This window comes from Aquarana catesbeiana, linkage group LG07 (genome assembly GCF_042186555.1).
Source record: "Aquarana catesbeiana isolate 2022-GZ linkage group LG07, ASM4218655v1, whole genome shotgun sequence".
Lineage (NCBI taxonomy): Eukaryota > Metazoa > Chordata > Amphibia > Anura > Ranidae > Aquarana > Aquarana catesbeiana.
Genome location: NC_133330.1, coordinates 107,452,687 through 107,465,488, shown reverse-complemented (window position 1 = coordinate 107,465,488; position 12,802 = coordinate 107,452,687). Strand labels below are relative to the sequence as shown.

Genomic DNA, 12,802 nt, shown 5'->3' with positions numbered 1-12,802 from the left:
TCATAGAACAAAGGCGGTTTTCCTCTCAACTTCATCCAAATTCATCCAAATTTCAGCTTTCTCTTCATAGAATCTGAATCTTACTATTATGTCCCGTGGCCTATCTGCTTCTGTGTTGTAAAGTTTTCCGACCCGGTGAACTCTCTCTATTTTTTGGAAGTTCATCTACTCCTTTATCCAATAAGGGGCCAAATATTGTATTAATAATTTTTCTCAAATCCTCTCCCTTTTTTTCCTGGGACTGAGCAAATTCTAACATTTTGCCTTCTGTTTCTATTCTTTTGATCTTCTAATCTGTAGAGGATTTTCTTCTGATTTTGTTGTGTTATTTTAATTTGCTCTTTAAGGTTGCAGAGCTCCTGTATTTGTTTATCTGTTCTTCTCTACTCTTTCCAACAGATTTCCCAAGTCCACTCTCAGCATATTTATGTCTGATTTTATTGAGTTTTCCAACCTCAGGAACATCCCCGTCATTTCTCTTTTTGTAGGGATTTGGGCATCAACTCTTTTTTCCTCCACTCTACTTACTTCTAGCTCGCTCTCTGTAGTAAAGTCCTCCCTGGATGGTCTGATGTTTCTCCTGTTTTTTTTTTCTGTTCCCCTTTTCCTTTCCATTTTACTTGTTTATCCTGGTCTATGCTCCTGGGGCTGGCTACCTGCTACATAAACTGTTTGATTGTGCTGACAGTAGCTTTATCTTTCGGGGACTTGGGGGCTCCCCCCCTTGCTGATTTGGTTGTGGCTTTACTCATGTTGTCTTTCCTTTTTATCCCTCTTATCCATTTCCCCAGCCTTAACTCGCTCTGCTCCCTCCCCCCCAATCAGTTTAGTGAGTGGAAAGAGGGAAAATAACCCAAAAAAAAAAATAAAAGTCAGTCAGCAAAGGTAGCTGGGGGAAGCTGTACAGGGGCTCTCTGATTTTCTGTAGTTATAGAAAGTATGTAGGCAGTATGGTTTTACAATACTCTCTGCAGTGCCGGCGGCTACCAAGAAATGTTCATTTATATCTTACGTTCCAGCCCAAAACTTACCGAAAGACCTGAGGGGCTGCTGTTTACTATGCCTACTAGAACTGGTTAGATAGGTATACGCCGTACATGTATAATGCGCCAATTTACCATTCCATATTCAGCTGGCTCCTTGCACAATACGGCACTCCTCTTAGCCTTATGTCAATCCGACACAGCTGATTGCAGAACACTAATTCAAACTTTCTGTCCTTCTCATTATCTTAACTGTACTGAGTTCTGCTGAATTAATTAACTTCTTTTAGTCCTCAGTAAGCATGAGAGGAGAGAACCATGAAAAGAGAAAAAAAAAAGAAAAAATAATCCACTTCACAAATTCTCTGTGTTGTGCAACAGTCAGTATCATACCTCCAGATGAGCCATTTAATAACACTTTTTCACATAATTACCTCTTCATTTCATCAATAATTGCTTCATATATGCTGCAATCGGCAATAGCAACCGGCAATTTCTATCATGTGCAGTAACAGTGATACATTCCAGTGTTATCTTATACCATCCCTTACGGGGTACCTCCTTTTTCTGCCCTTCAGTACTATTATCATCAGCTCCTGTTGTTCCTCTGATCCTCAGTTCTGGGCTGCCTCCAGGTCTTCACCCTGTCGCCTCACGGATCCTCTCACCTCTGTGTCAGGTCGATCCTCCAATTGGTCTCCGAGGGTTCTGCGGAGGCACCAATGATTGGGTCTAGGGTGGCCAAGCACGGGCATATCGGGGGGCGGGGGAGTGGTGAAGGGAGATGGGGGGGCACGCGGCCCACAGTTCTCAAATGCCATCCCGCTCTATCACAGCCCTGATCGCCTATGCCCTTACGAGCGGGCAGCGCAGCGGTAGCCCACGGGTTCCGGGTCGGCCGGCAGAGATATGTGCGGGCACAGAGCATCTCCCATTCCCTCTCCTCCACCGGGACCGCCACAGCTCTCCTCAGATCGACATCCGCTTCACGTCCCGGCTGACACACTCAGGCCCCTCCGTGACGAACGTTATGGCCTCACGTCTCCCATCTGCTCCAGAATGACCCTATTCTCACTTTGAGTCCTGATGGTCACCAGGATAAATAGAGAGTGAATTTCCCTAGCAGGGACTATAAAGAACATATACAGCAATAAAAACCTGACGGGTTTTAACCTTTCATCACTCACAGTATAAAATGTTTGTCTGGGCAAAATAAAAAAAATATTCAGTACATCTCTCCAATACATGCTTATCTCACTATATTTGCCTCTTTATAAATGCTTCATGTACAAAAGAAATACAGTATCTCACAAAAGTAAGTACACCCCTCGCATTTTTGTAAATATTTTATTATATCTTTTCATGTGACAACACTGAAGAAATTACACTTTGCTACAATGTAAAGTAGTGAGTGTACAGCTTGTATAACAGTGTAAATTTGCTGTCCCCTCAAAATAACTCAACACAGTCATTAATGTCTAAACCGCTGGCAACAAAAGTGAGTACCCCCCTAAGAGAAAATGTCCAAATCGGGCCCAAAGTGTCAATATTTTGTGTGGCCACCATTATTTTCCAGCACTGCCTTAACCCTCTTGGGCATGGAGTGTACCAGAGCTTCACAGGTTGCCACTGGAGCCCTCTTCCACTCCTCTATGATGACATCATGGAGCTGGTGGATGTTAGAGCCCTTGCAGAACCTGTCCTGTTAAACCACTGTATGGTCTTTGCCACCATGCTGCAGCTCAGTTTCAGGGCCTTGGCAATCTTCTTATAGCCTAGGCCATCTTTATGTAGAGCAGCAATTCTTTTTTTCAGATCTCGGAGAGTTCTTTGCCATGCATGAGGTGCGATGTTGAACTTCCAGTGACCAGTATGAGAGAGTGAGAGAGATAACAAATGTAACACACCTGCTCCCCATTCACACCTGAGACCTTGTAACACTAATGAGTCACACGACACCGTGGAGGGAAAAGGGCTAATTGGGCCCAAATTGGACATTTTCACTTAGGGGTGTACTCACTTTTTTTGCCACCGGTTTAGACATTAATGACTGTGTGTTGAGTTATTTTTAGGGGACAGCAAATTTACACTGTTATACAAGCTGTTTGCTCACTGCTTTACATCGTAGCAAAGTGTAATTTCTTCAGTGTTGTCACATGAAAAGATATAATAAAATATTTACAAAAATGTGAGGGATGTACTCACTTGTGAGATACTATACATGCATATACATAGCTACATCCTTGAAATTAGAAAGCTAACACCTGTGTAAACGAGCACCAAACCCAAGGAGAGACTGTTCAGGCTGCCAATATACTGTGAAAGAATGTTCAGACTGCTTACAAAGACTGCCAGGTAGCAGAGAGATTGCACAGGTAACCCTCATACTAACCCTCTTTGTAGTTGTAGCCTTAGAGAGAGAGAGCTTGCTCAGACCCTGCTCAGTAACCCAGAGACTACTGTGAATCTACATGACATAAATTCTATTAAATGTTTGCAGTGTGTACTGAACCAGTAGTATACCGACCGTATCTGAGAAAGAAAATATATTTTTAACAAACCATTTTACTAGTATGTTCCAGCACTGTTAGCAATAGTTGTGTGGATTCAGTACCAAGAGGAAGTGAAAGAATTAATAATGCTCAAAGTGTCCCAAAGTTCTCAACTATCCTCTACTTAAATTACCACCATACACCCCTCCCTAAGCCCTTAAAACCTAAAACATTTTTTTTATAGTTTTAGAGTGTTTACAGGTTAGAACATGTTAGGTTATATATTCTGTCTGTGTCCCTGCAAAGAAGATTCATTCTCTCTATTTGTGACCATTATATTTGAGTCTGAATGTGATGGAAATAAAAAAAATAAAAAAACACAAGTAACAAACATAGAGGGGAAACCTTTCAATAGTGATGACTGGTTTTGGGACAGCTGTCTAAAAAGATTGATTGAATTTTCACCCACTTCCTGCTATGTCTACAGGACAGGAAGTGAAGGGACTTCCCTCCAATGAAACACAAATGGTAAGAAATCCCATCATAGATTTTATTTCCTACACAATCCAAAATGAAAAAAAAATCATCCTTAAAACAAGGCTGAAGTCTTTATCGTTACCCCCCAACCCCAATGTAACACTTAACATAATTACTAAATGAGCCCATAAACTGGTCCTGTGCATTTTTCATGCTGGACAAAGTAACACGATCTAATGCCAGACCACAAAAGATACACAATTGGTTTTTCCAGGTACGGTTTAACATGGGATCCCTTACTCTTCCTCCTCAGGTTTCACATTTTATGTACTGAGAAATAAAACAAGGAATCTGACTGGCTGCTATGGTACTAATGCTCCATTTTCTCAAGATTTTAAAAGGCAGTCCCTACCACAACATAGCATATCTAATGAACTGGATTATAAAATGCTTATTCTTTCATTTGAATATTCATTGTTAGAACATGTTAACTCTTAGTTGATTAAAGTTCAAAACAAGATACATTTCCGGGAACGCATTTACAAAACCTAGGATTATCTCTGGAAATGAGGTTCAATCTGTAACTGTACAAATGAATGACACGTAAATATCAGCTGCTGTTCACTTCATATAGAAGATAGATTTACACATGTGTGCTAAATGAGTTCAAAGTCCAACCCTCCCCAAGATAATGTGCTCAAAATCTATGTCACACTATAATCTGCAGGCTGTCACACCCAACTCTGCAAATCTCAGATCTAGACATTTACAAATATGCCATTGCCATAGCAACATGACACTACTTTATGACAGAAATCACACTGATTTATTGACTGTCCTACAAAGACCGTAAGGAAAGAACAATAAATGTAACTATATTTTAAAATGAAACAAATCACATGACAAAAAATTAATAAAATGCCAGATTAATGTATTGTATACTATATCTAGATCATTGGTTTTCCAACTTAAAAGGGGCCACATTAGTATTCACAAGTCAAGTGAGGGGCTCCATCTACTGTATTGCAACATTTTAATTCAATTTTAAATTCAGAAATATCAGGTGATGTATATACAGTACATGATAATACCAGATTGCCATACATAATACAAGCAGTAAAAGACATGCCAAAGTTTGCAGTGAATTAAAGGCTAAGTTCACCTTTAGGGAAAAAATAATAAATGAACATGTTTTTGCATAAAAAAAAAAAAATCTCAGGCTCCTGCAGACACATCCTCCATATGGGCTTTCAGTTAGAAACCTAGAGGAAGTGTCAGTGGACTACGAGAGTGTGATGATCAACACACTCATATTCCATTCCAATCTACAAGTCACTGTGGAAGACGGGACTTGTAGTTTCTTCATTCACAGATCCAGTGGCAGCTGGTGCTCCATTTATGTGTGTGTGTGGCGGGGGGGGGGGGTTTGCGGCAACCCCCACCCCCCCCACCCCCAGCAGCCCTGCTCGCAAACACACACGCCAGCCCTGCACATACCCCATCCAGGTCGCGGGTGCTTTCGGCGGCTTTTCCGGCTTCACCTCCCAGCCAATCTGGTCGCTTCTCCTCCTGCCCAATCCGTTCTCAGGACCTGCTTCCTGTCCTGATTGGCCAGGAGGAGAAGCAGGAAGACAATAGCGAATGTTGATTCGCTATTGTCACAAGTGGATGGGCTCAGGGCGCAGTGCTCTGCTCCCCGTGCCCACCCTTTTTGAAGCCAATTAGAGCCTCCGGCTCTAATCACATGCTTCACAAAAAAAACAGTAGAACTCTATGCATCAGGCATCCTGCATGGGGATTAGGGGCCGGGCGCACAGAGATTAGGGGGATGGCACCCCTGCGCACCTTTATGGATGGGCCGCCACTGCACAGATCCCTGTGAATGAATGATGCAGCTGTGCGGGCAGAGGTCTGTACAGCCATAGGATTTTTAATGTGATAGCAGCTTCAGGACAAAGGAACTCCTGCCCACTGTCACAGGGGGAATCTTAAGGGGTGAGGAAGGGGATGGAAACATTAGAACATGTTACACCCTAAATGTACGTGTAACACCCAACATGCTCTAAAGGTGAACTTATCTTTTAAAAATGTTACATTTTTACTGATGGCTGCATTTGGTCCCGGCTGCTTCCTGTACTTACCCAGTCCATGGCATGTGGAGTTCTGTAATGCTTGTTCACCTATCTTTTTAATGGCAATATAGTAATTCTCAGCAACTTCGGATAGAGCTGGGAAAAGAGAACAGCAGTTAGTTCACATCAGACACGTACATTCAACTCTAGCATTAACATTGTAGTTTTTAGAACTAAAATAACTATTGATTGCACAGTTGTAAATGTGTGGACATTTAGGGTCCTCTCATACAGGCAATGCAACCTGGTCCACCTGTCAGTTTTTCAGGCAGACCTGATCAGATGGACTATGCATTCATATGTGTAAATGGACTTGTGTCTGTTTACACTGGCCTACCTCCAGGTCTGATCAGGCCCATTAAAAAAATGGAGGAGGACTGAGTCCTCTTCCGTTTGGCCAACCTGGATTGGAGGCAGCCGGGTGTAAACAGACAGCAGAAGCCGGTTAATCCCAGCCACTCATAGAGCAGAGCAGGTTCTGTCCATGTCCACTCTACATAAATGGAGTGGACATGGACATGTCATCAACCCTGCTCTGTTTCAATCAGCAGGGGATCTGTGAGTGGATGCCCTGCTGAATGCCCCTCCCCCCACCACCACTGCTGCTGGAAGAAGTGAAACCTCCTGTGACACCACTGGACCAGTTAGAAGACTTTAAGAAAAAAAGTACGTATAGGTTTTTAGAATAGTAAAAAATTTCAGTGGAAGGGGGATGAGGAGCCAGGAGTTCCACTATATGAATGTGTAAAGGGAAGGTCCATAGCCTGGCCACAGGTTTGCTTTAACATATAATTGCAGCCAAAATGAACCTCTCAACCTTAGTTTTCACTGGAATATGTGTCACTATTGAAAGATTTTCTCTTTACTTCTGATGACTAACATTTTTAAATTTCCCCTCACTTTTTGTCACATTTACCATGACAAATACTGAGGGTGGATCTCTACAAAGGGAATACAGACAACAATAAAAATATGGCAGAGGTTTTACTCTACCCTATTCTATCCAATCTAGAAAAAGTTTTGGCTGGAGTCTTAATTAAAGTGGTTGAAAACCTAAGACATGAAATATGAACAAAGCATACTATGTACTTGTCTCAATCCAAAGGACTAAGTTTAATTTCTGTCTGCTGCCTCATTCATCTGCATGAGTCACTTTTGACAGGTTTTCCTGACATTAATAGAAAATGGTGACAGGGTAGGGAGCTCCAGCACACAGCCTGTGATTGACAGCCTCAGCTCTATTCCTATGTGCTGTAAGAAGGGGGTGTGTTCAAACAGCTCTTAACTCTCCTCATTAAGCTCCTCATTAAGCTTTGCAGAGTGTAACGTCAGCTCCCTGCCCCCTGCTTTCTGGAAGCTTGGGCAAGCTGTATAAATCCTGCACCTTGAATGACTGTAGAGAAAAGAAGACTGCAGATATACAGGTCCAACTTAAGTAGGAGGATTTGTTTAATCTCTCCTGTATCACCTGTGGTCAATCACTTCACTGGGTATATGTGAGGGTTTACAACCAGGGTGTCATGATCAGGGGTCAGGCTCAAAGACCAGTAACAGTGGGAAGCTTACACAGAAACCAGCAGGATAGGTTCACAGGCAGATCACCCTGGTGGATGATGTCGTCTCACCTGAGGTGCGGAATCTAAGTACTAACCCAGTGTTTACCAGAGCTCCTGATGGTGGAGGTGGAATTTGCTGCGCATTAGCACCAGGTCACAGTCCTCCTGGACGCCCCACCAGGAGGTGAGGAAGCCGGGGCCAAGTAGCGTATTAAGCAGGTAAGGATCAAACAGAAGCATAGTCAGTAAACAAGCCAAAAAGGTCAGGAACGAGTTGTTGCAGGTTGGGATCAGGCAGAAGCGTAGTTGAGGAACAAGCTAAGGGTCGATAATGAGTGGTAGCAAAATATGCAGCAGGGAAGACAAGAGCAAGATACTGGCTGAGAGAGCACAATAATCTGGCAAACAGGGTGCAGAGACATGGCTTAAATCAGGACGTTTATGGGAGAAGCAAAGAGTTCAGAGTTCAAGATAAGCATAGGTTCAAGACAGGTTCATTCAAGGAATTTGTCCAAGGAACTGTCCAGCATTCTGGGTAGCTCAGCAAAAAGAGACATTGCCTGACGCAGAAGAAGTTCCAGGTTCAAATCCAGGCCCTGGCACAGGGTTATATAATCAAGCCAAACTGGCCATACCTGTGGGGATCTGAAGGTGCAGAACACCATGATTCCCTGCTCAATGGATGCGCACATCAATGGTTAAATTCATGTTTTTTGATATTCCCATTACTTCCTATGAAGCAGTACAACACAGTAATAGTTTGTCCTCATTCAATACTGCTATATTAGCAGAGGTGAAAAGAAAAGTGAGATTTTCATATCTTTAAGAATGTACATGCTGATCCTCGATGCCTGTCACATTTGTTTGTATGGTGGGAAAATAGCTTCCAGTCAAGAGCCCCAAGACTTCCCAGAGATATACTATTGTTATTATAGAGCCAGCAGTTTGCGCAGTGCTTTACAATGTAGAGTGGGGACATCACAATACAGAAAGACTGGAAGGGCCCAGTTCGTTGAGCTTACAATCTAAAGGGAGGGGGAGGTGGTACAAAAGAGAATAGCTGCAGGGGTTGATCTGATGGAGGTGGCTTGGGTACAGTTCTTTGGTGGAGGTGGGGTAGGCTTCCCTAAATATGTGAGTTTTCAGGGATCGCCTAAAGGTGGACAGGGTAGGGGCTTACCTGACATACTGGGACAGGGAGTTCCACAGGATGGGAGAGGCTCTGGAGAAGTTATGGAGGCGAGCATGAGCGGAGATAACAAGGGAGCTAGAGAGCAGGAGGTCTTGGGAGGAGTGGAGAGGACGATTAGGGTGACATATGCAGATGAGGTTGGTGATATAGCTGGTGGTGAAGTTGTGGATGGCCTTGTATGTTGTGATTATCATTTTGTATTTTATACGGTGGGGTAGGGGAAGCCAGTGAAGGGATTGGCAGAGAGGAGCAGCAGTCACGGATCAATTAGTAAGGTGTATTAGTCTAGCAGCAGCATTCAGGATAGCCTGTGTAAGGTTAGGCCAGTGAGGAAAGAGTTGCAGTAGTCGAGGCGGGCAAGGAGTGAAAAAGTTGTTTTGTGGTGTTGTTAGTCAGGAAGGGGCCAATTCTGAAAATGTTGCGGAGGTTAAGGCAGCAAGATGCAGCCAGTGATTGGATGTGGGGGTGAAAGGAGAGGTCAGAGTCCAGGATTACACCCAGCACTTTGGCGTGTGTGAAGGGAGACCAATGGTTGTGCTGTTGATCTTAATGGTGAAGTCATGGGGAGAGGATCGGGGAGGAGGAAATATTACAAGCTCAGTTTTAGAAAGATTGAGTTTGAGGAAGTGGTGTGACATTCATACTGATATGTCAATCAGTAAGTTTGTGATACATGAGGAGATTGAGGGGGTAGGTTGAGAAGTGGAGATAGATCTGTGTTTCGTCAGCGTAAAGGTGATATTGGAAGCCATGGGAGGTTATCAACTGCCCCAGGGAATAGGTATAGAGAGAGAATAGGAGGGGCCCAAGGACAGAGCCTTGGGGTACACCAACAGAAAGAGGAGCGGAGGAGATGGCAATGTATGTGACACTTAAAGTGTGCTAAAATAAATGACAAACTGGAGAAAAAAGACAAATGCAGTGCACTTGGAAAGAGTAGAGGGAAAGAGAGGGAGGTGTAGGAAGAACCTGGAAGGTGCATTGTGGGGAGAGGAGAAGTCCGACACCACCTCCTTTTTATCCACTGGGTCTGGGTGAGTGAGTCGAAAGGAGGCCACCATGGAATAGGGCAGCTGGAGAGGTAGTGTCGGATTCCTAGAGCCAGGTTTCAGTAATAGCAAGTAGATTGAGGGAGCTGAAGAGGAAAAGGTAATTGACAGAGGCAAGTTTGTTAGAGACTGAGCGGGCATTCTGAGGGCACACATAAGGGGGGCTGACTCATGGATTTAGGGGAATTGGAATAAGAGAGTGGGAGTTACGGCTACTGTAAGAGGAGGTAGACTGCCAATTCTGGGGGTGAGAGTTGGCTGGAGGAGGGCCAGGGTTTGGCACATTATCCCCAGACATTAGAAGTAGTAGGAAGGCAAGGGCAGTAAGGTGGGAGTGGGATTTATACGGGGGAAGGTGCTGCAGTGAAGTGGAAGTGTTGACATTGTGCGGGCTCAGAATGAGCAGGAGGTGATAAGTACAGTAATATTGAGAGAGCAAAAGTGAGGGAGATATGTACAGGTTGTGGACTGGAGGGGGGGTAGAGAAATTAGAGTTTGAGGAGAGAGGACATTATTGCAAAGAAGAAGATAAGTATGAGCATGTTGGAGGGTGGAGAGAGTGGGAAAAGAAGGCTGAGGGAAAGGGAAAAGATGAAAGGTAACTTCCAGACAACTTGGTGTAGAGCACTAATATTTGTACTTGCGTTTAGTAGAAGTGCCTTAGTTAAAGTGCCATGTAGAAAGTGCCAGGCACTTATCGCCCAAGTGGCACTTTGCTCAGGATGTGGTCAGCCTACCCCCACAAGCTGTCCAAAGAGTTGAACTCAATTTATACTGAGATGGGGTAGGGGAAGGTTACTGTACTATAATTCTCATAAGGATTCAAGATAAAAGGTATGAAAATTGATGATCAGTCACTGGGTCAGAAAAATAAGGAAGAGGAAGCAAAAAGAAAAGTAAAGTAAAGCAGTGCAAAAAGCAGTGATAATATGCAAAGTGAAATCATCGTTATTAACCAATTATATTCCAGGTTATAGTAATCAGAACATTGGAAAACGTTGTGTTTTGCTGTTATTTGCACATGGTTTTGGCCTTATCAACCGTAACATATTTTGCAAGGCTATAGGAACAATATACTAGTTTATATTTTTTTTTGATCTTTGTCCGAATGCCGTGTACACACAAGCGGAATGTCCGACAGAAAAAGTCAGACGGGAGCTTTTCATCGTATATTCCAATCGTGTGTAAGCCCCATCAGACTGTTTACGTCGAAAATTCTGACTGACCTAGAAAGAGAACATGTTCTAAATTTTAGGATAGGAACCAATTCCTATTGGGAAAACCGCTAGTCTGTATGCTATTCCGACATACCAAAAACGACGCATGCTCTGAAGCAAGTACCAGACGGAAGCTATTGGCTACTGGCTATTGAACTACCGTTTTCTAGTCCCGTCGTACGTGTTGTACGTCACCACATTCAGGACGGTTGGAATTTGGTGTGACCGTGTGTATGCAAGACAGCTTGAGCGGAATTCCATCGGAAAAACCTTCAGACAGAGTTTATTCTGACGGGAAAACCGGTCGTATGTACAGGGCATAACAGCTGTCCAGCAAAGACAGCCAGGAGAGGGAGTTAAAAAACATGTTATAGATGATAACACACATATTAGTTTAAAATGTATGTATAATTCCAACCAACTGCTTTAAATTTGAGTATTTAACCTCATGACCTGTTCTGATGGCAACTTTAAATGCTGAATTTCCCACCACATTCTGTCTCAGTGACAATGGTCATAAAGACAAATACTGAAGGGGAATTGGGACCTAGTTGGGACATAGACAGCAATATTGACAAGGGTTCAAATCCTCTCCTACTTCTCCTACTCATTCAAAGCTAAAAATTGTTTGGGCTATACATACACGTTAATGCCCAAATAAAGTAGATACTGTATACAGTCAGATAAACACTGTACTAACAAACTCAATTTTAATAGGGAAGATGAGCCAAATGTACTCAGGTATGGCAAATGGTATCAAAGTTCAGATCCAAAATCTGAACCCCAAAAAATAAACAAACAAATAAAATGAATAAACAGGAGGCAAATGTTTGTTTTCAGTAATCTCCATTTTCTAAGTTAAAAGTAAAGGGAATGACAAAGGCATGGGGGGCTGGGCACTTACCTGAGGGACATGTACCTTGTTCTATGGGGAGAGGCCATGTTAAAGCAGCTCAAAGGGCAACATAAAAAATGCAGCTCCTTTACATAACATGATTGGGGTATGCCTTATACATGCAATTACAGAATGTTATGACTTTCATGAACAGCATCATTGACACATATTCTGGCATCACATAAACTACATATGTAATAGTTTACTTTACCATTACATAATTGTTTGGCTTCCATGCACCAGCAACCCAATATGATTGATTTCCACCCCAAAAGAAATTTGTAGTAGATTTTTTTGTGTAGCGGTAATAAATGAGTATTGCAAGCAGCAGAAGCAACATATCAAAGAACTACTACAAGGTATATACTTAACCACCGCAGCTCCGGATGGTTTTACCCCCTTCATGACCAGGCCATTTTTTGCTATTTAGCACTGTGCTATTTTAACTGGTAATTGCACGGTCATACAAGCTGTACCCAAACAAAATTTATATAATTTTTTCCACACTAATAGAGCTTTCTTTTGGAGGTATTTGATCACCACTGGATTTTTTATTTTTTATAATATAAACAAAAAAAGCCTGAAATTTTTGAAAAACTATAAATCATATCCAATAAAAAGAATTATACAAAAATCTAATTTCTTCATAAATTTAGGCCAAAATTTATTCTGCTACATGTCTTTGGTAAAACAAAATTCCAATAAGTGTATATTGATTGATTTGCATGAAAGTTATAACGTCTACAATGACATCACCAGTGACACTAATACAGTGATCAGTGCTAATATTATACACGGTCACTGTACTA

General features: G+C 42.5%; 1 protein-coding gene across 1 annotated transcript in view; it reads right to left on the bottom strand.

The window, feature by feature from the left end:
- Positions 1-12,802, bottom strand: part of BAIAP2L2 (BAR/IMD domain containing adaptor protein 2 like 2) — a 181,466-nt gene that overhangs the window by 136,105 nt on the left and 32,559 nt on the right. Inside the window, exon 3 of the mRNA XM_073592602.1 lies at positions 6,094-6,180. Within this exon, the coding sequence (XP_073448703.1) occupies positions 6,094-6,180 (87 nt within the window). The remainder of the gene's footprint in view (positions 1-6,093; positions 6,181-12,802) is intronic.